At 34.5% G+C, this 24,319-nt stretch overlaps 3 protein-coding genes across 3 annotated transcripts; all 3 read left to right on the top strand.

The window, feature by feature from the left end:
- Positions 1 to 2,574: 2,574 nt before the first annotated feature.
- On the top strand, positions 2,575 to 4,893 carry LOC113769597 (ent-kaurenoic acid oxidase 1-like). Its single transcript, XM_027314104.1, has 7 exons — positions 2,575 to 2,669; positions 2,805 to 3,062; positions 3,180 to 3,257; positions 3,844 to 3,922; positions 4,037 to 4,143; positions 4,231 to 4,349; positions 4,717 to 4,893. Exons 1-7 carry the CDS (start codon positions 2,604 to 2,606, stop codon positions 4,805 to 4,807), a joined length of 798 nt encoding a protein of 265 aa, XP_027169905.1. The 5' UTR covers positions 2,575 to 2,603; the 3' UTR covers positions 4,808 to 4,893.
- Positions 4,894 to 12,305: 7,412 nt separating this feature from the next.
- On the top strand, positions 12,306 to 17,453 carry LOC113768139 (LRR receptor-like serine/threonine-protein kinase FEI 2). The gene is made up of 13 exons (XM_027312385.1): positions 12,306 to 12,719; positions 12,867 to 13,002; positions 13,131 to 13,202; positions 13,302 to 13,373; positions 13,478 to 13,549; positions 13,631 to 13,702; positions 13,804 to 13,875; positions 14,441 to 14,547; positions 14,891 to 15,064; positions 15,153 to 15,485; positions 16,397 to 16,651; positions 16,751 to 16,884; positions 17,022 to 17,453. Exons 1-13 carry the CDS (start codon positions 12,632 to 12,634, stop codon positions 17,244 to 17,246), a joined length of 1,812 nt encoding a protein of 603 aa, XP_027168186.1. The 5' UTR covers positions 12,306 to 12,631; the 3' UTR covers positions 17,247 to 17,453.
- Positions 17,454 to 21,176: 3,723 nt separating this feature from the next.
- LOC113768717 ((-)-isopiperitenol/(-)-carveol dehydrogenase, mitochondrial-like) lies at positions 21,177 to 22,322 on the top strand. Its single transcript, XM_027313172.1, has one exon. It carries the CDS (start codon positions 21,240 to 21,242, stop codon positions 22,020 to 22,022), a length of 783 nt encoding a protein of 260 aa, XP_027168973.1. The 5' UTR covers positions 21,177 to 21,239; the 3' UTR covers positions 22,023 to 22,322.
- Positions 22,323 to 24,319: the final 1,997 nt, after the last annotated feature.

Below are 24,319 nucleotides of genomic sequence, written 5' to 3'. Positions count from 1 at the left end.
CTAAATAAATGAACAATATATAGTTAGCTACTTTCTAGATGTTTAGTTTTAGTAACCTCATAAAAGGCTTGTCATCTACATACATATTTGAAAATTGAAATAGACAACATCATACGTAAATTGGTTTTTTCTCAAACATTTTGAATATTCTTTTCTGAGCCTGTTAGTAGGATGAAAAAACTAAAAATATTGTTAAAAAATGCTACTTGAAAAAATGCTGACAAAAAAAGTCCCAACACAAAATCAAGCCTACAAACAAAAAAGTCTCAATATAAACTATACTTTACTGACAAAAATGTCTACAAACTATTGGCTATTGAAAAAAAAAAATCTCTATTAACAACAAAAACGACTCTAAGAAAAAACTATAGTATATGGTTAATGTATTCCTCTTTTCTCACATATATTTTGCCAAAAGGGCACATACATTGATTTATGAAATTTGTCTCCTATAATTTTTTTGATAAAATTTTTAGGGTTCTACACTAGGTGTTTAGATCATTCAGTTTTGATAGGTATGAAATTTTCTAGATGTGGATGTGTAGCTTGTTCTTATCGTGTAATTAATATTATATTATTAATTTATTTCTCTTCTTGCACACATATTTTGCCTCCCTAGTCCCCATATACATTGATTTTATGAAACATATTTTTCCTATAGTTTTTTTATGTAATTTTTTGGGTTATACACTTTATGCTTGTATCATTCAGTTTTGATAGCTATAAAACTTTCTAGGATATGAATGTATTCTCTAAATTTATTCTAGTTCTTTAGATTTTGCTATGTGACATCTATAATAGAAATTTACATTAAAAAAATGAAATGTTTATGGAAATTTATTCTTCCTCGACAACAATAATATGTAGTCCTCTAGTCTTATGGTTGTCAGCCTTCTAATTTCATGTTTTACATGTTTCTTCCTCCTTTTTCAGATACAAGTTTTCCCAATTGTGATATATTTTTGTGCATTCTCCGTAAATGGAGCTCGTATTGAATTCAAATTCATTGAGGATCATTTGATGTTCCTTTTTTTTTTTTACTAAAATGACTCAGTTGATATTCTAGAATGAAAGTTCTAATGCTTGAGCACGGAAAGTTCACTACTGCTCGTCAACAAATTTTTTTTTTTTTACCTAAGACAAAAGTTCTATTTGTACTAGATAGATGTATTCTAGTGATTATAAGATATGTGTTACATGATCAGGCGATAACATTATAAATTTGGGTGTATCTGGAATATTAAGAAATATGTTTCTCTTAGAGTTTATGTTCAAATAAGGAAGGGAAAAGAAAATCTAAAATCTACTTCTAATGCTATCGACGAAGCGTAATTCCTACATGACAGGTGTCGAATCTAGTCAATGCTACTATTTTAGTTTAAGAGAGAGCATCATTCCACTTTATGTCTCAAACTTTATATGAACTCTTACTTTGTACTTTATACTTTAATTCAGGTCATATTTTACCCTTATTTTTATAATCAATCAATTTTAGGTCCAATCATTAACAGTTTGTAGAAACTAAATTTTAAAAAAAGCATATTAGCAGTAATACCGTATTTACCAAGGATAAGGAAAAAAAGCTAACATTTTCAAGTGATAAATAATTTTCTGAATGTGGAGGAATTGTCTAAGGATTAAGAACTATGCTGCTGACATGCTTCATCTCCCTCATCTTTCAATAGTATTAGCGCCATTGGACTAAAGTCCATAGTGGAACAGATATATATATATATATATTAAAGCTAAGGTTGCTTCATCAAAAAAGGTTAAAGGATACAATGTGTAGCATATTATATTTTGGGGTACAAAGTGAGAAGCGGTATAGCTAAACCTAATACATATATTGTGAAATTCACCCATCTCTTCGTTCACCCTCTATAATTGCATTCTCTCCATCAGCTAACAAATTCATCTTTCAATCAGATGCAAACTTTGGCCTGGGATGGCCTGCCACTCAAATTATAGGCAACAATTCCTTCATTTTCCTTCAAGGATCATTACATGCAATGTGTAGCATATTATATTTTGGGGTACAAAGTGAGAAGCGGTATAACTAAACCTAATACATTTATTGTGAAATTCACCCATCTCTTCATTCACCCTCTATAATTGCATCCTCTCCATCAGCTAACAAATTCATTCTTCAATCGGATGCAAACTTTGGCATGGGATGGCCTGCACTCAAATTATAGGCAACGATTCCCTCTTTTTCCTTCAAAAATCATCACATGCAAGGATTAGAGGCTTAGTTGTGAAGGCCATTAATCAACCTAATGCTCTCCGCAAGATAGCCATTATGCTCCAACCAAGAATAGTTGCAACCCTTCGACAATGGTCAGAGAAAGGGAGAATTGTAGCAATGCAAGAAGCTAAGAAGGTATACTAATATATGTATAAAAAATCTAGATCTATATAAAATTTTCTTGATGCAAGTTATCATACTAATGTTAACTTTCATGAAATCTCGCTAGGCCATCATTTTCCTTATTTTTCATTTTTTTTAATTGTCCTTGAAGGTTACTTTTGAAAATATTGGAAAGTACTTTTCCGGGTTCGAGCCAAAACCCCATTTGGATACACTTGATCAGCTATTTGCGGGTATGATCAAAGGAGTTAGAAGTCAACCAATTAAGATTCCAGGGACTGCTTATCATCACGCCCTCCAGGCCAGCAAATTCACTCTTAAGCTAAAATAGTAGAAAAATGAGTAAATTCCCTTTATGGGAGGTTTTTAATTTCTAAAGTTCCAATTCTTGTATGAGAAAAACTTGAATTCCAATGACTAATTTGCCATTTCACAGTGTCGGAAGAAAGTCATGACAATTTTGACCAAGGAGATAAATAAGAGAAAGTTTGAAGGCAATGCTGCAAGAGCTGAGTTTGATTTGTTGGACCAACTCTTGAACCTAAAAGATGACGATGGTCACCAATTACAAGATGAAGAGGTGCTTGATAACATTGTAGGCCAAATAATTGCTGGCTACGAATCCACTTCACTTTCAATTATGTGGATTTTGTATTATCTCGCCAAATACCCCAATGTACTCCAAAAGCTACGGGTATAAGTAACTTCCAAGCTCTAGATAGATGACAACCAAAGATAAACTTCTTTACTTGTTCTTGATTACATTTATATATGTTTCCTTTCTCATGACTCTAAATCGAATGAATTGTAGGAGGAGCACATGAATGTTGGTACAAATGGTGATTTTATAACACGTGATGACATTATGAAATTGCAGTACACAAACAAGGTATATCTGCACCAAGATTATATGACGGAAATTAGTTAGGAAATGCTAATACTATTATTAATTTGTTAAAGGTTCGTCCATTTGGTGTCCTAAGGTAACCGACTAAGAAGTAGGCCTATTTTTTTTTTTTAAATGTAGAAGAGTAAATTTTATTGAAAAGTGTTACAATTAAGGGAATGATTAGTAATTTTAAAGGTTTAATACTGACCCCCAACCTTCTTTTTTTTTGTGCTTATCTAGTTCCTTAAGAACACCAAATAGAAAACAGAAAGAAAAAAACATTTACATTAAAATAGTAGTCATGTGCCTTCTTGAAAATCTCATCATTTGTGGAGGATGCAGATAGTGGCGATGATGCATCTTGTTTTATAGGAATGTATTTTATAGATCCAACTTATCCCTTTATCATATAGTCAGAATTTATATATACCATCAGTTACTTGACATGGTACTTTATTTTTGTTTGATACCACATAAAGAATTATGTGGCTAAGCATTCATAGGCAGATAGTTACTGTACGTATTCCTATGCATTTTCTTGTGTATTATTGCTTCATTGTCTAAATTTACTCATATTTACAAGCAGGTTGTGGAAGAAACAATAAGACTAGCCAATGTATCAGCATTTGTTATCAGGACAGCTAAGAGGGATGTTGAGTACAGAGGTAAAAGCACTCCATTTCTTTTAGTATATAGAATAGAAGTACTTAGGATGCGCATGTAGCAGGGATGCAGCTCGTCTTCCTCTGCTTAAAAACTGTTGAAACTCTTTCTTACAGGATACAAAATACCTAAAGGATGGAAAGTAATCTGCTGGCTACGATACATTCATACAGATCCAAAAAATTTTGAAGATCCATTGTGTTTCAATCCAGATAGATGGAACGTAAGCACAAATATTTATTTGCACTTGTATTTAGAAGACGAATTTTGGGTTATACATTGATCAACTGTCAGATATTTCCTTGATCAGGAACAACCAAAGCCTGGGACATTCTTGGTCTTCGGTGGGGGTTCAAAGATTTGTCCAGGAAATATGCTTGCTCGAATGCAGGTTGCTATTTTTATCCACCATCTAGTTGTAGGATACAGGTGAAATTTCTAAGTGTCACTGTACCTTTTGTTTTTTTTGGAGTCAAATCTTTTATTCACTACTTGTGACAATATTAACAAATTTAGATACATGCTATATATATAAAATTTGGTATTCAAATTTAAATTGAAATAAACCAATGTGCATCCAAATCCGTCAGTGTATACACTGAATGTGTACGAAAAATTAATCTTTTGTTTTTTTTTTGTTGAGAACACCAACTTTTCTTTCTTTCCAAAGGAGAAAGAGAAAAACATAAATTCAAAATCCAGAAATTATTATTTATTAAGAAAATAAAGTCTCACAACAGTGTAACTTTGTATGTATGCTTATGTCATACTCATATACTTATGAACAAATTTTCAGGTGGGAACTTGTTAATGCTGATGCAGAAATGAGTTATCTCCCACATCCAAGACCAATTGATGGGGTTGAGATTAACATAAGTAGAACCTAATAGCAAAAGAAGGCCGCTGTTCTATTTTGTGCTTCATGATCTTGTTTGGAGTTTTCAGCCTTAATCAGTCTCTTTTAAGAAGTCCTCACGTTTGCAGGCCCTTTTCTTCTTCTTTCTTTTTTCTTTTTCAGTACATTTTCTATTGATCTAGCAAAATCACAGTGTAATAACTACTGGCAACAAGTTTGAAACTTATTCATCTAATTTATGGTATATCTATGTAATAAGTTTGTTAAGTTGATTGTCCAAAGTAAATGTTTAGTTAGAAAATAATTGGTACAAGTGTTTAGACAACAAGTGTTTGAGGACATATATGTGCACCAAGTTGCTTTAAGTAATGGATCCGAAAGTGAAACCTGAATGCTGTGTACTTATGCATGTAACAAAATTTAGAGGGCTATATTATATTTCTTGGTGACATAAAGAGAAATGCTGTGACAAAATCACAGTCTGCTCAGCATCATTTTTTGTATCAAAAGATCTTCCGTTACAACTTTTCCTATTACGCTTTCATTACACTGTTAATTCAACTGACACGTGTCTCTTGCAATAATGGATAAAAATTGAATTTTTATAATATCTCTATTAGTGGGACACTTGCTCTCTTTGAGAAGTTGTGTAATATAATGTACCATGAAATTTATAACAGAGGATCCTAAGTCCATATTTTAATCAAGTGCAAAATTTTTCACTATGAATATTTATAGCTTCAAGGATGATAAGTATTCAACCAATTCAGTTAGACTAGGGAAAGAGAAATGGAAAACAATCTAATTGTACTGAATATATGGAAGTGACAGGGGGAATGTGGTTGATAATAGCTAGCGATAGGGATTCTAGTTATGGGGTGGCTGTTGTGGTGGTGGAATGACATCAGTTACGCCCTTCCCTTCCGGCTAATATCCGGTGTTCCGCCCGTGGCACCAAGCTTCCTCCTGACCATATGGGACTTCCATTTATTGGGAAAATGCCCCATTTTCTATATTATATTACTTCAAGGTTCTTCGACGCCCGGATGACTACATTAATGCTAAAAAAGAAAAGTAAGACTAATTTGCTCTTTCTTTCCACTTAAAAACACATGAAACATCAAGCACAAATGCCATATACAACCACGTTGATGAGCCTAATTAAGGTATATACACGTAAGGATTTTGTTTAAATTATGGGACTTGTACATTTAATTCAATTTCAAAATTATAGGATGATTTAGGTGCCCATTTTTTTTTTTAAAAAAAAGATTAAAAAACAATCATTTCCCTTGTGGTTTGGTTAACAATCATGGAACCCCCTATCATTCAGAAACACCCAAATAAATTCTTTGTGCTTTGGACTGATGTGGAATGTGGCCAGGAATCATCCAAATTGATGAAATTCAATGATAAAAAGTCAAAGTCAAATTGATAAATTGACAAATTCACCCTTTCACTACTTTTTCTTTCTTTTTTCCTTGCTCTCTTTCTTTCTCTCTTTGGGAAAAGAAGAGATTATTTGAAAACTTATATTTTGGCCTACAAAATCTTAATTTTCCCCAAATGTAAAAGAGATAGAAGGAAAATAAAAAATAAATAAATAAGAAACAAAAAAGATGAAAGGGAAATATAAAACAAATAAATAAGAAACAAAAAATTTCAAATCTTTTTCGACTACAAATATCATTATAAGTTTTTTACCCAAATCTTTTATGGTATTTACTCGTTCTTATTTATCAATTTTAATATTTCAATTTCTTCTTTTTTATTTTTGGAGGAAAAAAAGAAGCAATGAAAGGGTACATTTATCAATTTATTAGTTTGACTTTAATTTTTTTACTATTAATCATTAGTTTTAGCCAAAAAATTAACGATGACACATTAATTCAAATCACGAGAGAGTTATATATATATATATATATATATATATTTAAACCATAGGAGCGTTTTGTGGTAAAACACCAAACCACAATAGGGTAAAAGGTAATGTACCCAACAATAAACAATGGTCCACCATCTATTTTTCAACTATTACCATATTCGTATCCATCACATAGCTTTCTCGTGCCTTGTCCATTACTTTCTCTAATTGAATTGATTTATTTATTGCATCAATATCACAAATTCATACATTAAATCATCCCAATTTGTAGATGTACATTATTCTTTTTTATGTTTGTAATAGTATTTTTCTCCGTTACTAATGTAGTATAGTATAATCAATTCAAGTATCCATCCATTCGACATATTATTGGTCCTGACATTCAATTTCAAAAAAGCATAAAAAAATAGGGTACACTGTACTTGGTTCAGAGTGCAGGCCTAGTTCATTTGATTCACGCCACAATCAAAAGAGAAGGAAACATTGGACTTGGTTTAATCTTGATCGATAATTTATAATTTTTTTTAGATATTTTCCCACCAATATTCACCCATTCAGTCCATGTGCCACACATAGACTAAGCCTATTCTCTAAAGAAATAAAAAAAGGGATAAATCTTTTTGAAAAATAATATATACATTTCAGTTTTTGTTTCACGCACGTTTTTATATCGTAAAAAAGAGTCTTTTGAACTATTGAAAAAAAAAAAACAAAAGAGAAAGTGTATGAACCCAAAAAGTATTGAACTGCAAAACTCATTTCCCAAAAGTTTTTTTTATGCATCATTAGCCCATACTCTTTGAGAAACAAACAATTGTTTTGTCAACCACACTTAAAAATATGAAAAAAAGAACCTTCAGAAAGACTATACATTTCTTATTAAATGTTTTGGAAATCCTTTTTAATCAAATATTACATGTATTTATAATTTTTCGGAGGGATGGATGAACTAGGTGGTTCGAAGAGATAAAGTGTAAGTGAGCGGTCTCGAATTCGAACCCTTCCACTTACACTATTAAAACAAATAGTATTTATAGTTTTCAAGAAACTGGGCATACAAAATAAATTCTTTAAACATTCTATATTTATATTCAATTCTTATTAATTCTTTATATTTTAACAGGGGGTTTGATCTGCCAGGCATTTGATAAGTCAAACAATACAGGTAACAAGGTGAACTCATAAGTTACCTTCTTTGCTTCTTCATGTGCTACAATTCTGCCCCTCTGTGCCCAGGATCGGAGGGCACTGACGATGCGGGGCTGGACCATAACCATAAGGGCCACCCTGTGGCGAGCATCAGGCTTATTGATGGCTTTTACCACATTTAAAGATTTTGAGTCTAGCATGTGCTGCACCTTGAACCACTGGGCCAATGGCTCAGTGGCCTTAAGTCCCTCCTTGGGCTGTAGGTGAGGGTTCAAACCTCACCCGTAGCGAAAAAAATCTAAGAGTTGTGCCATAACACTCCCTTGGTCTAGTTGGATCTGTATACCCATTAACCCCTATCACAACCTCCTTAGACTCCCCCTCCCCCCTAGATTAGGATAAAATAGATTATACAAATGAGGTGAGTTTTGAACGTTCCTGCATCGCCATACCTGATAATATCACATTATTCAAGCGAAATTTTGTTAATTACAGCTTCATCGAGGCGAGTCAAGTTATTTCCATTTTGAGACTGTTTCGACTTTAGCTTTGATTTAACACAAAAATAAAATAAAAATACGAGCATAGTCAATTAAATTCGAGTTGTTGTAACAAAATGAGTAAAAAAAAAAAATCTGACGGCATTCCCCTCCCATTCTCTGAAAGAGCATGCCCATTATCGGACACTTTTGAAGTGGAACAATAAGTGTTACGAATTTGCAAGAAATGAGGAGAAATGGGAATCGAGAAAAAGTTTGTCAAGTTAGCTATCAAATTTGATGAAGATAAGGAGAAGGAAAGTATTCTGTTACATTCATAGCAATGCACAGAAATGGAAAGACACAAATGTTACCAAACGGAACCGAAGTTAATAGGAAAGAATAATATGTCTCCCCATGTCTTATCTCACCACCTAATCCAGTTACATCACTCAATTAAATTAACTAAACCCAAAACAGCAATTACTTAATCCACCACATTTTGGGCTGCATTGTGGATCTTGGAAAAAAAAACTTTTAACTAATAATTGCAATAGGCCCAGCCCAAATACAAACACTAAAATGAATTTTACAGTAAATATGAATTTTGTAGATAGACTATGGATTCGACCCAAGATGGGCTAGCTATTGAAACTTCCTTTGTAAAGCAGTATTGCTAAAAAGAGCAAGTTGAGATTGCACTATTGCATTACCAATATATACGTATTTGTGTACATTTCGTTTTTTTTTTTGTAACCACTTTTATACAAATAGTATATTGATTTACGCAATATTAGGGTGTGCTTGATAAAACTGAAATTTGAATCCATTAATTATTAAATTATTAAGTATTAAATCTAATACATTTAAATGCATATCACATTCAGTGATAAGTGAATACCTTATCACTTAATTTTGAAAGCAAATTTTGCCTAGAAAATTCAGTACCACTTAATTAATTCAGATTTTCAATTTTTAGTTATCAAACAGTTTGAATTTATTAAGATCTGAATTCATTAAATTTAAGTGCTGAATTGGATTATCAAACGGGAGCCTTAGGAACATGAATAAGTAGAAGAGAGGAAAAATATGAGAACAAATTATTGTGTTATTTCGTATGTTATCTATTTACATTTTAGTAGTAAGATGTGAATTGTAATTCTCAAAGTTAATCAAGTGTTCCTCTTAATGAGAGATCTTCCTGTGCTAATCCAGGTTATTTAGATTGATGGGTTGGTTGCTTTAAGAATGGCAACAAGTAGGATAAAATTCGATAAATTGTGAATATGAATCTAATTATACAGCTGATAGATTTTTCTATCAGAATTTTGGTATTAATAAAGGGTACCAATTGAATCCAATAAGACGTCATTAAAAGTCGAATGCCGAATATTAGATACATAAATATGTGGGTATGTGAGTATGTGTATAGGCTAGCAATTATGGATTTATATAATCAATTCATGAGATCAACACTCTCGTAACTTCAGTATATTCTGATTGTAGGTCCTAATAATGTTCTTGAGTTCATGATCTGAAGTTGGAAGAAAGAATTTTGCCATTCCATCTTCTAAGGGATTCTTGAATGCTTTGGTTAGTCTTTAAATACGTGTGTGTATTTTAAGAAGAAAATAATGAATAAATAAATTTCAAAAAGACAAAGAATACCAAATTAATCAGAGGAACAAAGGGTGGAAATAGTTTATGCAACTTCTAAAATATTATATGAGTGTCATAGGTTAGTGGTGGTTCGAAAGAAGTTATACTAAATAATATAATTGAAGAGAAGTGGGTTGTAAAAGTCTAAAAGATGAAGTGTATATTAGGCAGTGTATTAAATGACAGAAAATTTTAAAATTAAAAGATACTTATATATTTATACATATACATATAGTAGAACGTGAATAAGTAGAGAGGAAAATTATGAGAACAAATTATTGTGTTCTTTCATATGTTATCTATTTACATTTTAGTGGTAAGATGTGAATCAACTGTTTGGACAGCTGATTATTTCCCCAAATATATTTGTTGCATCATCATTACAATTTTCAATACACCTTTTTATCTTCCCAATTACCTTTTTATCTCACATACATCACATCATAAAAAGTGCTACAGTAAAAATATTTCAAACAAACATAAATTTAGATTGTTGAGTTGGGTGGTTTAAGGATGGCAACAAGTAGGATAAATTTTTTTATAAATCGTGAAAACTCGGTCCAATGATTAATCCAATTATATAGCTGATGGGTTTTTTTTTTTTTTTTTAACATCAGAATTTAGTATTGATAAAGGTTCCAATTGATAAACTAATAAAATCTAGTAAGAGGTCATTAAAAATCGGACACCAGATATTTAATACATAAAAAATACAGTATGTGGATCTGTGATAGTGTGTGTATGTTTGTATAGGCTAAGCCATTATGGATGTTTGTGATCAATTCATGAGATCAACACTCTCGTCCGTACCTTCATTGTCTTCTGATTTGTAGGTTCTAATAAAATGTTCTTGAGTTCATCATCTGAGTTTAGTCGAAAGAATTTGTCATTTCATCTTCGAAGGGATTCTTGAATTCTTTGGTTAGTCTTATTTCATTCTGACCATTTGCACTTCATCCATATTATGACATTTTATTTACGTACTCCACAAAAGTTTCGAGATTGTGTAAGCCAAATGGTTAGCCTGAATCCACCAGCAAATAATCAGGTTTGATAATGGAATTTAAACTCGTAGAATTACTCATCAGAATTTTTAGTTAGAGATTGCCGGTAAGAATTTAGTAAAAGTATTTTTTTTACTGGATACCTTACCCATTGTCATCCCTAAATTGGTTTTAAAAATCAACAATATTCAAATCAATCAATCCTGAAAGATCAATCAACAATTATCAAAAAACCATCCTCATGCGACATCAGAATTTTTGCACACCTTGAAGACATCAAGGATTTTAGTTCAATATTTAGGATATGCTCATTTGATTGTCCAAATGCTGAACAGAATAGACTAAGTAACAGATTGAGCAAACTTGCTCAAAACATAACATTTGATGAGGAATTCCTACTAGATCTTCGATGTCTTGGTACACTTTTGTATAGCTCATACGAGTCCCTACTCATTAATAGTGCGTTTGTGAGGAGAGATTTGATCAGAAAAGAAAAGAAAGTAACAGAGGAAATTAATTTTCCACCCTTTGGAAGATTTTTTATGTCAGAAAAGAAAGGAAACGGACTGATTTGATTAGATCCATTTTGAAGCTACAGTAGAGAAAAGCTTTCCGCCCATTTTGGCCTGATTTGGACGGAAAGTGGAAAAGTGGTTACAAATTTTTTTCAAAATGCCAAATATGTCCTTAAATGGTTATTGAACAAATTTTTAATGACATATATATCAAAAATCTTTCCATTTCTTTCTTTAAACTCCCAAATATCATAAAAAACTCTTCTTTTCTTTTCTCATCCTTTCTTTTCTTTCATAACTTAAGGTTTCTTTTCTTTTCTTTTCTATCCTAAACTCCCAAACTAGCCATAAGTGTATTATGCCTTCGTCATTAATAAAATCTCCTATTGTTTCCGGGAAAAAAAAAAATCAACCAACCCCAGTCAACCCGACCTACTTCACCCGGGTTGACCCGTTTAATTACAACACTACTGCTTCTGGGACCGTGGGACATGTATTCCAAAGGATCCTCATACTGAATTGAAATCTTCTGAGATTGCATTAATTATCAGACTCGGGCAGTGCAAAGTCCCACTTTTTGGCATTTAAAAAACCAAAATCTAAGCAACAGTCCCAACTCCCCATCCCGCACCACCACATATAATATTATGGATTTGAGCATCACTCGCCAGGGACAGCACCCAGCTGTCCACTAGATTTCTATGAACCCTTCAAAATTCAGACATGTTTCCCTCTGATTATAGCTAGTTTGAATTGGTTCTGACACTCAAGAGAGTGAGCATGAGAGCTGTCTCTGTCTTTCTTTCTTTGAATCGCCCCAGTGGGCATTGGACAACGGCTCTTTCAACCTCATTGCACAGCTTTCTAGGCTTGGCCACTACTACTATATACTTTCAGTGTAGTCTCCTTCTCACTCAAGACTCTAAGTCTTTTACCTTAAGCCCATTCTCTCTTTCTTCATGCTTGAGTTGGAATTATTGCGGATTTTTCATTTGAAGCAACTATAATGATCACAGGACTACACCTTTACTAAAGCCCCACTGCCCCACTCAACCGTTTTTCCTCTTCTTGTTTGGTTGGTGGATTTAACATTCTAAAATCTACAGTATACCAGTGACCTATAGCAGGGAAAACAGGAAGAAAAGCCACATTTTAGATCAAAAAATGAAAAGGGTTGTGTTGATTTTGGCATTTTCAGCTGCACTGACAGCTGCAGTTTTGAGCCAAGCCTCCTTGGCTCTCAATTCGGATGGTATTTTTTCTTTTACCTTCCATATTCAGGTTCAGCAACTTATGTTCGTGTTAAAGTTTGAATCTTTTTGTGGGATTTAAAGCCCTTTTTTGGTTACAGAAAGGATCTTTAATGTGTTTTTCTTTTGGGGACTCGTTTTTGTTTCAGGCATTGCACTGTTGGAGTTCAAAACCAGTTTGAATGATAGCAAGAACTACCTGAGCAACTGGAATGCTTCTGATGCTTCTCCATGTAGATGGACTGGCATTTCTTGTCATCCTGAAGACCAAAGTGTCATCTCTATGTGTGTTACTTTCTATTGTTTCGTTTGCAAGCTCTTTGTACTGCATTTCTTTTGCTTGAGGTTTCGTCAAACGCTTTTGATTTTTTAGCGAACAAGGCTAATTTCCTTTTTGTTTTCTATTTTTTTAGAAATTTACCCTATATGCAACTTGGAGGGATTATATCTCCCAGCATTGGTAGATTAAGTAGATTGCAAAGACTGTAAGTGCCATGACATATCTGTCCTTAATCAAGACAGTAAATTGCAACTAATTTTGGTCCATAAGTCACTTATGGATAATTAGCTCATCTCTTGACCAGGGCACTTCACCAGAACAGCCTACATGGTATGATCCCCAGTGAGATTACCAGTTGTTCTGATCTCAGAGCCCTGTAAGTGACATTGGGCCATCTCTTTTACGTGTTAGAATTTCTTATTTGTCATTTCCTATGTTATATTGGGAGTGTGAGTCTCATGGGTGAATTCCATGATTAAGGTACTTGAGAGGTAACTATCTTCAAGGTGGAATTCCGTCAAATATTGGGAACCTATCTCTTCTGACCATATTGTAAGACATTTGTGTTTCTTTTACCCAATAATGAAGAGGTTAGTTTCAATTGTGGTAATGATGCTGGTTAATGATATTTAGGGATTTGTCAAGCAATTCACTCAGGGGTGCTATACCTTCTTCTCTTGGTCGCCTGACACGTCTGCATTCTCTGTAAGTTGCCAACGCCTAGTCTGGATAGGGTAGTAAGTTGAGTTTGTTTGAAAGATAAAAATGTTTATCTCTAGTAATATGCCTGATGCAATTTATTGCAGAAACTTGTCAACAAATTTCTTCTCGGGTGAAATACCAAATGTTGGAGTTCTAAGCTCTTTTGGAAACAATTCGTAAGTCTTCTTCCCATTAATGTCATTTGGATTTTAGTGCAAGGATAAATTTGGTTGTGAGATATAAACCTTCGGATTTTCATAACCATTCTAATGATATTGAAGGAAATTGGCATATGAGTGTTGGAGCATTGTACGATTGCCTAAATGTAGGGAGTGAGTTGCTGACAAAACAGAAAAATCAACAATCAAGAATTTGGCCCAAAAACGTTCTTTTGTTGATATGTGATACGATAGAACTTTTTGTAGAAAAATTATCATTTAGATCATTTGGCCGATTCTGATCATCAGAAATGAGAGCTAAGGGCCTAAAAGTTGATGAAAGTATAATTGTTCTTTTGGCACTTTCAGTTTGGTTGTTATATCTATGCTTATATCATAACGGGTTAGCTGTATGTCTAAGAACTATCCTTACATGTTAAAGCACACAATTCAAAGAAAGATAGCAGTGCAATACTCCTCTTAGATATTAAATTTTTTTTGGTTGTATTATCAATGGGGCTGCACCAATTTCTTCGACTACTTCTTTCGAGGGGTATTCTGAATATGTTATGCTTATTCCTAGGTTTATTGGTAATTTAGATCTCTGTGGCCAACAAGTGCAAAAACCTTGTCGAACCTCACTTGGGTTCCCTGCAGTCCTGCCTCGAGCGGAAAGTGATGAAGCAAGAGGTAACTATTTATGAGTGAAATTGATTATAACTTTTGATGTTTGTGGAAGCTTTCTGGCAATGTTATTTTCCTCACCCCTAGCTGTTTTACTAAATAGTACTTGTCTCTTTTAATCGGTTCTTTACAGTGCCTACAAAAAGATCATCAAATTATATTAAAGGAGTCGTCAATGGTGCAATGTCTACAATGGGCTTTGTATTCATTGTGCTCCCTGCTTTGTACTTTATGGATGGAATTGATTACAATTTCTGATGGTTGTGGAAGTTTTTTTGGCAATACTATTTTTTTCATGCCTTGCTGTTTTACTAAATAATAATTGTCTTCTTTAATTGGTTCCTTACAGCGCCTACAAAAAGATCATCACATTATATTAAAGGAGTTGTCATTGGTGCAATGTCTACAATGGGCTTTGTACTCATTGTGCTCCTTGCTTTTCTTTGGGTCTGCTTATTGTCGAAGAAGGAAAGAGCTGCTAAAAGATACACAGAAGTGAAAAAACAAATTTACCAAGAACCAAGTAACCCTGAAGTCTCTTATGTTTGTGATTTCTACTTTCAATCTGTTTCTATGGCTCTTGATTTTTCATTTTTAACTTTTTCACACAGGTGCCAAGCTAATCACTTTCCATGGGGATCTTCCATATCCTTCATGTGAGCTGATAGAAAAAATTGAATCTCTGGATGCGGAAGATGTTGTTGGTGCTGGAGGATTTGGCACTGTTTATCGAATGGTTATGAATGATTGTGGTACATTTGCTGTTAAAAGGATTGATCGTAGCCGTGAAGGTTCTGACCAAGTGTTTGAAAGAGAGTTGGAGATATTAGGCAGCATTAAGCACATTAATCTGGTTAACCTGAGAGGTTATTGTAGACTTCCTGCTGCGAAGCTTCTTATCTATGACTACCTGGCCATGGGCAGTCTGGATGATTTTCTGCATGGTATGTTTCTCTTTCTGGGGCCACAAAATTTCATATTTGCTTGACATTTTTGACAAGCTAAATTTGAGAATAATGATTGGACTTTGCACAGACACTAATACATGTACCATTAGTAGTTTTTTGTGCTGTAATCTAAGCACTAACGTATCATCTGCCTTTCTTTCATTGGAGTTGTCATATAACCTATTTTATAGTCTGACTGCTGAATAAAGTGACAATTTCATTCTCCATGGTGTTTATATGTTTTAGCCGAGGAATGAGTTATTTATGTAACCTGGAATTTTGCAATACCAAGTAAGAGCCGTGTCAGTATTCTAAACTTCTCTTGAGCAGGAAAAATGTCATCAAATATTGATCATACTTGTCATTCTGGCTTGGTGTTATCTTAGCTTTTGGGCATGCTATGATTGTCATCACAAAATAACAATTTCAACGTGGAGAAAGTCACATTTAGCACTTCATGCACTATGAATTTCCTCTCAACTCCTCTTTACATTTACATGTACCATCAAGCCATGCCCCATTGCTTCTGCCACGAGCCTGGTAACCAATAGTATGAACCATGATCTATGTCCTTTTGTTGATTAAATGCTTCGGTTAACTGTTATTTTTCCTTGCACAATAATGTTGCTAGTCTTGCTGGTCAGGAATTATATGGCATTCTTCTATCTACTCACACTAACATTCCATAGAATGACTGAAGTCTTGTGCATTTATCACCCAGTTATCTGTGATAATGTCTTCAGACTATCAAATGTTTTCACATTTATCTGGAAAATCTGCTAATTGATCTTCATATTGCTCATGCTCTAAGAGATAAGGAAGATTAAAACCAAAAGCCCTGTATTATGATTGGTTTAGTGATGCTTATCCAAGATGGAATCTTAACTTCTTTATTGATTCTTCATCAGAACATGGGCAACTTAACCGATCCCTGAACTGGAGTACTCGTTTGAAGATAGCCCTTGGGTCTGCTAGGGGAATAGCATACCTACACCATGACTGTAGTCCTAAGATAATCCATCGTGATATAAAGTCCAGCAACATACTTCTTGATGAGAATCTGGATCCTCATGTTTCCGACTTCGGCCTTGCAAAGCTTTTGGTAGATGAGGATGCTCATGTCACAACTGTGGTTGCTGGTACATTTGGTTACTTGGCGCCAGGTGAGTCATATACTAAATGTGAATGGAACTCTCGTCTCACCGCATATAACGTTTGTACTAGGAATATCATTTACATTTGGTTCATGATTTGGCGAACAGAGTACTTGCAGAGTGGAAGAGCAACTGAAAAATCTGACATCTATAGCTTTGGAGTGTTGCTGTTAGAGCTTGTTACTGGAAAACGACCTACTGACCCAACTTTCGTAAAGCGTGGTCTCAATGTCGTCGGCTGGGTATGCACTGAAGCATTCTTTTGTATGCTTAATGCTTAATGCTTAATGCAATCTTAAAGGCCAAAGAATGCAGGTCTTTTCCTTGCAATTCACGATGTCCTTAACAGCTATACTGATTTTGGTCTGAAAATTTATAGATGAATACATTGGTAAAAGAGAATCGAATGGAGGATATAGTAGATAGAAGGTGCACCAATGCAGATGCGGAGACTGTAGAAGCTGTTTTAGAAATAGCGGCAAGGTGCACAGATGCAAATCCAGATGACAGGCCTTCAATGCAACAGGTGCTGCAATATCTAGAGCAAGAGGTCATGTCACCTTGTCCGAGTGATTTCTATGAATCCCATTCAGATTGCTCGTAACTGTATTTACTGTCAGCATCAAACTTGTATGGTTTTGGTAAAATTTCTCCATACCCCACCATGTGGGGCTGTACATTATTCTCTGAATGTGTATCTGCAACTTGGGTTGCACCTGTTTCTGTGTATTCTTCTTGAAATCTTATTCGATGATATCTGATAGCTGGTTTTTTGTACGGATGTATACCTCACCATACAATTATTTTTTCAGACAGCAAGTGCAGATTGGACTACAGCTGCTTGTCGTGTTGATGAAAGATGCATTCAACACGCTATTTTTTTTTTAACCTAATCGTCTTTTCCTGCTCATAATTTCATCATCTTCCTTCAATTGTGCTAACCGTTGCTAAGTCCTTCTGCAACTGGAAGGAGCATTGTGACATTCATTAATAGAAAGAAAACCAGAATTCTTTGCACCCCAAAAACGATGAGAAATTTGTCAATGATGCATTTTAGTATGAGCTCTAAATATGGTGAAATAGTTTTAGTGCCTACGCGTGGAAAATCATTATCTATCTACATGCGGTGAAATTTTAGCATGTACATGGTATGCTAGATTTTGTGGCTTATGTACGTACAGATTTCAATTAGTTTTCAGTTCCATTTTTTATGACCAATGTTGTCATTTTCCTTTTATTGTCATTTGCAGTCCTTGTTTGGATAGTAATTTTTCAAATCTTTAACACATTTTTCAATCATCTTTTTATTTTATATATATTAAATCGTTACAGTAATTTTTCTACAAAAAATCTAGAAAAATGCAATCCAAACAAGGGTGGAGGAAGAACAACATGAAATTTGAAATCACAAAAACAGTACACAATCAGTAACAAATTTTGATGATTCTCTAGTTTTTGATCATTCTGAACTACATTCTACTCTGAATGCTAGCTCAAAACCACCCGATAAGCAATGTCTGTGATGATTTTTACTCCAGTCTAAATCGACAGGATGGTACACATGGTATAATATCTTTGATATATCCTCTGTGAATGTCTCATAATCAAGGGAGTAAAATCTTCTAATGATGTCTTGAGGGTAATTATCTTGTTTAGATACATCAATTCATTTGCATATTGTAGTATTTTCATTTGTGTGACGTGACAGTCGAAGACATGTTCTTGTGTATGTTTCTATTCCACTGAAAAAAGAAAAAGTAATAGGCTCAAAGATCTGCAAATAGAGAATTTCCTTGGCCATAATCAAGTGAAGAAAAACGAAGAAGTTTGCTAAACAATTGTGAGTTGAGATCGATAAGAGCTGGCAATGCATTAACTATCAATGAAAGAAGGGATTAATTTTTATACACTATCAGTATAAAGATTTTTTTTTTTACACAAGTAAGTTTAGATAAACGTTACATCATCATTATTCAAATTTTAAATTCACTTTTTGTTCGTGTGTCATATATCTATACCTATTAGTATAAAAAATCATAATATATTAAGTCCACAGGCCAATATTAGCCAATGAAAATGTTGGATAATGAAATACATAAGCCACTCAAACTCTAAAAAAGGCTTGTGAGAAGGCAATTATTGTATCCTTGTCACCATTGAACTAATGATTGTGATGTGAATGGGATGATCCTACCCCTGTTATGCAGCATAATTTAACCAAAACTACCTTCTCTCATTTGAAAGACTATGCATGTAATGTAATGCTAAAAGCAGCAAATTAATAATTGTTTCTTTTTTTAAAAAAAATTGTAAGTTCTGAATCTTTTATTGATAGGCAAGTGAATTAACACTAAATAAGGGACTCTCCCCTTTTATAAATTAGAAAGGATAAACGCAAAGAAAACCTGTATACTGTCTCCCAAAAAAAAAAAATTGCATATAGCCTGATGCTCACGTCAATGATATGATGCTAACTTAAACCCTAGATGCTAGATCTACTCTTACTTCTACTCTAACCTATACTAAGGGGGAGAGTGCAATTGGGCCATTGAAGAACCGACGGGGACTGAACTACTATCGGATTAGACGAGTGCGTTTTTTTTTTATACACCCGTATGAAATTAAGCCACTTAAAGTGGTAGCCACGTATAATGGCAAGTGGTGGAAAGCAAAATTTAAACCCTTGATCTCCCATCTCATTAACTCTTAAAGGCTATGGTGGTGGCCAATAGTCCAAATCTAAATGACTGTTGGTTATATGATGCTAACTTTTGTTGGATAACATAAGATTAAGCAACGTACCCATCCAGTCCAAACGATTGTCAGAAAAATCATTTGGGTCGATTTTGTTGAATTTCACATAATGTAACTTAATTTCAACAACTTACAAACATAAAATAAAATTTTGTAAATTCCATACGTAATATTAAAATCGACATACAATATGCGATTTCTTTTTTTTTTTCAACAAACGGAATTAGTACTTTCATATATTAAACTTGATAATACAAGAGTTAGTTACAAAAAAGGACAATTGCCCTCATATCTTTCCTAGCAATATCCATCAGCCATACCGAAAACTCATTGTTCCATTCTATGTCATGTACTAGCTTAATTGCATTTTGAGCTAGTGTATGACTACACGTGTTGCCTGTTCTATACACAAAAGAGAAGTTGCACTATATACAATATGCGATTTTATACTCTTTTGTTCTATACTCATTGTTCTATATACAATATGCGATTTCAACGTTACATTTTTCTAGCCAAATCATGGCTGTCAACCCTTTCAGGTAGCAACCGTGCTTGCCTCGACTCCCCCCACTTACATGGTTGTCTGATGCTGATCAAATGTTGAAGAGAGTATATTTGATCAAACAAAGGGCCACATAATATGCTGTCCAATCTGGTCATGTGTGTGGTAGAAAAGTTAGTCGCCGACGAAGTCAATATAGAATCATTTCCTTTCCTTTCATTGCTGAAAGATTTACAACTTCTCCGTTATCAACCATACAAAAAAATATCAAACTAAAAAAAAAAAGTTAAAGACGGTTAATATTTAGTTTATATCCTTGGATTTTTTTTTTGTTGGATTAATGTTCAACTTTTATATGTGTCTTATTCAATTTATTACATGTCCATTCTCTGCAGGTTTCACCATCACAGAACGATCCCACAAGTAAATACCATTATTGCACTTGCATGTTAAAAATGACAAAGAGTGTCAGACCTGCATACGTTGAAATATTTACTTGCAGGGCCATAGCGATTTTTGTTTTACTATTTTTATGGTTTTTAATATAGAAACCTCAATCATAGCTAGGTACTATTTTCAGATCTACAGCTCATTCAAAGGCAAGAAAAATATAGCCAAAACTTCTGGCTACGTTTGGATTAGCTGTTTTTGGAATTATTTTTTAAAAATAGCACTGTAGCATTTCATTTTTCAAATACAAGTCCATTTGAATTAGTTAGTTTTGGGATTATTTTTCAAAAACTATATGAAAAAATTTTATTGTAGATGATTCCAGTAGCTCAAAAAGATTTACTACATCATTGCTGATTAATGTCCACTGGCTAAGTACTTGGCCATTAGTAAAATTTCATTGACAAGTGGTCAAATTTTTTTGTTGTATAGTGTATAACAAAAGTATAATTAGCTGTAAAATGATCTACTAATTAATTTCCAAAGCATCATGCTCTAGGTAAAATTGGTTCTAAATTGTCATTCCCAGGTCTTGTAGCCTTCTCTATTCCATCCTCTTTTTTTGGGTCACTTGTGTGAGGGGAATATGCGCCAATTAATACTAGGTCTTGTTCTCGTTTGCTTGAGATTTTGCAAAATGTGATTTCCTTTATTCAACTTTTCACTAACTCTTAATCTTTTTTAAAAAAAATTTTCATCTCACATACGTCATATCTCAAAAAATATTTCAAATATTTTTCAGTGGACCCTCGTGATTATTTGCATAAGTTGCTTGTCCGATTTCTTTAATCAGGCTTAAACAAACACAAAGTGGTACATACATTCACACATTTGGAAAGCAAGGAGATACGAACTTACGAAGTGCTCAGCTCTTTACTTATCTGGACAGAAATGGCTGAACCTTCTCTTCACCTGAAAAAATTGGAAGGCAAAGTTGCGATCATCACAGGCGGTGCAAGCGGCATAGGGGAGGCAACAGCACGACTTTTCTCCACTCACGGTGCATTATTGGTAGTCATTGCCGACATCCAAGACGAAAAGGGCCAAAAAGTAGCAGAATCCATTGGCTCAAATAATTGCAGCTACGTCCATTGTGATGTTTCTGATGAAAACCAAGTCCAAGGCATGGTTGAATGGACTCTAAAGACTCATGGCCGACTTGACATCATGTTCGCCAATGCCGGAATATTCAATAAGTCATCTCAGACCGTTCCAGATCTCAACTTATCCTATCTGCAGCAAGTTTTCTCCGTCAATGTTGCTGGGATGGCTGCGTGCGTGAAGCATGCGGCTCGCGCAATGATCGATCAGGGCATCAAGGGTAGCATAGTCTGCACAGCGAGTACGGCCGCGAGCCGTGGAGCAGAAGTTCGGACTGATTATTACATGTCCAAGCATGCAGTTTTGGGACTGATGAGATGTGCGAGCAAGCAACTGGGAGAGCACGGAATAAGGGTGAATTCTGTGTCGCCTTACATGGTGGCGACACCTTTGGTTTGTAATAACCTAAACATGACGGTGGAGGAAGCTGAAGCGTCTTATCCACTTCCATGTTTGAAGGGGCGGGCGTTAAAGGCTAATAATGTGGCAGATGCTGTTCTGTTCCTTGCCTCAGATGATTCTTCTTGTATCACCGGCCATGACCTACTGGTTGATGGTGGTTCAAAAATATGATAAATGGTTACTCTCTCAACAAAGGGTCTCCAGATTTCAAGGATCCATGCATCTAGGTAATGACCATTTGGAGCTTTAAGCCATATAAGGTAAGGATCTAGCTAGAATCACCAATCATGCTCAAATTTGATTTTTTTTTTCCCGATCTATATTACTCCTATCCTATGAGGGAGAGGGTAAATCCAATTGAACTTGTATGAGAGGATCAGGAGATGAACCTCCAGACTAGGCAATATGTAATAATCATTTAGAATAATGATCGTTGGTCATTAGAATAAAGTCCAATGGTTGTGGCCAAATTTGGTGACCCGCAAAGGTTACAAAATCCAATCCTTGAAATTGAGTCTGAAAAGTTCAATTTTATGATGAATTAATAGGCGCTGTAGATCCATTTTCAGATTGCTTTCAGTGGTGTATAGTTTAGCACTTCAAACCAGTGTTTTCAAAATTAGATGGGGTAGACCAGTTGAACGGTGAAACCTGCCATGGCACTGGACGAGTTCGTTATTAAACAAGAAAAGTTAATTCAACTAGTCAAACTTGATCAAGGCAGATTAAATCGGTCAAAAACCGATAAACATTGGATGGCTGGAATGGTTTCAACTAGTTTTTTTCCTTTTTTTTTTTTAAAAAAAAAAAAATTTGATGTTATCCATATTATTTAATCCCCCAAATTAAAGAAAAATTGAATATTTGACGGGATAGGAGTAAATCGAATGCCTCCAGATTATTTCTTCGCAAACAGGATCTTAAAAGAAATCAAACTCTTAATTACCAATAGCCTTTAGAGTGGATACTATTTATCAAAAAACAGAACGTCTTAATGATTCTGAAACTAATTACTACATAATTTAATTCTAATAAAAAAGTCAAAGAGTGTACCTTGCTTTGCTCGGGCAGCAATCTCTTTGTATCATCACTATGATTCTAGTAGAACTTTCAACAACAATGAAGCATTATTTTCCTCACCTGCATATCTATCTCCATATTAACTTTTTTCTTTAGGAACCAAGCTGACTGCCCATAATTCTTTCATCACGTGTATAAACATGGGGAGGTTGGCTGAAAGTGTTTGTTAAGCTGTAATTCGCCAGTACAAAGAGCTTTACGTAGCATTCAGATCCGATCATGCATGGCCAGTAACCCCCCTTTTTTTTGGGGGGTAACTGGAAATGGTTATAGGTAAGATTGTTTATAATTGTTTCTCTTAAGGTTTTCAAAATCGGGAACCTACCTAGGATCGTTTTTTGGTTGGCAGGATCGGATCGTAGAATCGGTATATCCTACAAAAAATGTAATAAATTGTCATATTTATGTGACGTCCCCACTTCTTTCTAGGACGAATCCAAGGATATCCGCGGAACGCCTACCCAACTCTCGCCGGAGCTCACTACAATCCACAATTCAAAATCTAGAAATACTTCAAATATTTTCTATATACATTTAAAGTACTTCAAAACATTAATACTTAAAATTAGTTAACCTTCAAGTTTAAATATAACCCAAAAGAATATGTAGTACAGTCATTGCTATAATACAACTTAAAATTTTCAAGAGAAAACAACTTAGTACTATTCGTGAGCACTCTCGGTCTTGAACCCTGTTAAGGAAAACAAAGGAGTGGAATGAGCGGGGTATTGCAGAATAACTTATGAGCTCACAACATTTAAACCCAAATCTTAGATTTTGAGAGAAAGAGGGAAAGATGACCCGAGAAGGAAAGCGAAAAGGAAGGCAGCAATTGGTTCACAACTCTAGGTGCTGGTGATGACAAAAAGGGAGGGGCAAAGAGCAAACATGGTGCAGAGGATACGGCAGAGGTAGGAGGTAAGGAAGTGTTGATAACGATGGTGGCGAGAAGCGGGCTGTGGTGGTGGATGGTAGGAAGTGCATCTACTGGAATTGATCGCGGATTGGAGTTGAAGAGAGCCTCACGGATGGAATGATTTGCAGGGTAAGTGAGTGCTGAGTCTGAGCTTTGGACTAAAGAGAAAAAATTCACTTTTATTGCTGTGGCAGATCTTACACCTGTCGCTCTAGGAGTGGCCCTATAGATGGATTCCACCCATATTTTTGCCATAATGCCATTGTATTGTCTACACCAAGTCCGTTTTAGGTACAATAATTGCGCACCAAAATTCATGAATGAAAAGGGAAAAATCTTTAATGGATTATGATTTTTATTGGTTTCTTTCTGGTTGATATAAAAAAAAAAAAAAAAAAAGAGTGGAATGAGCTAAACAGCCCAGTGAGATTCCAAAACACATAAGTAGTTCCAATAAATCAAGTAAATTAAG

This window comes from Coffea eugenioides, chromosome 4, assembly GCF_003713205.1.
Source record: "Coffea eugenioides isolate CCC68of chromosome 4, Ceug_1.0, whole genome shotgun sequence".
In the NCBI taxonomy this organism is placed as follows: Eukaryota; Viridiplantae; Streptophyta; class Magnoliopsida; order Gentianales; family Rubiaceae; genus Coffea; species Coffea eugenioides.
Note: the sequence above shows the minus strand (reverse complement) of the source record. Positions and strands in the feature narration are given on the sequence as shown.

Excerpts from the sequence above, each read along its gene's own strand:
- LOC113769597 (XM_027314104.1), top strand. The coding sequence starts at position 2,604 with ATGATCAAAGGAGTTAGAAGTCAACCAATTAAGATTCCAGGGACTGCT. Across the intron at positions 2,670-2,804 it reads CTTATCATCACGCCCTCCAG|TGTCGGAAGAAAGTCATGAC; the intron begins GCCAGCAAATTC and ends GCCATTTCACAG. Across the intron at positions 4,350-4,716 it reads CATCTAGTTGTAGGATACAG|GTGGGAACTTGTTAATGCTG; the intron begins GTGAAATTTCTA and ends ACAAATTTTCAG.
- LOC113768139 (XM_027312385.1), top strand. The coding sequence starts at position 12,632 with ATGAAAAGGGTTGTGTTGATTTTGGCATTTTCAGCTGCACTGACAGCT. Across the intron at positions 15,065-15,152 it reads ACAAATTTACCAAGAACCAA|GTGCCAAGCTAATCACTTTC; the intron begins GTAACCCTGAAG and ends TTTTTCACACAG. Across the intron at positions 16,885-17,021 it reads GTCTCAATGTCGTCGGCTGG|ATGAATACATTGGTAAAAGA; the intron begins GTATGCACTGAA and ends GAAAATTTATAG.
- LOC113768717 (XM_027313172.1), top strand. The coding sequence starts at position 21,240 with ATGGCTGAACCTTCTCTTCACCTGAAAAAATTGGAAGGCAAAGTTGCG.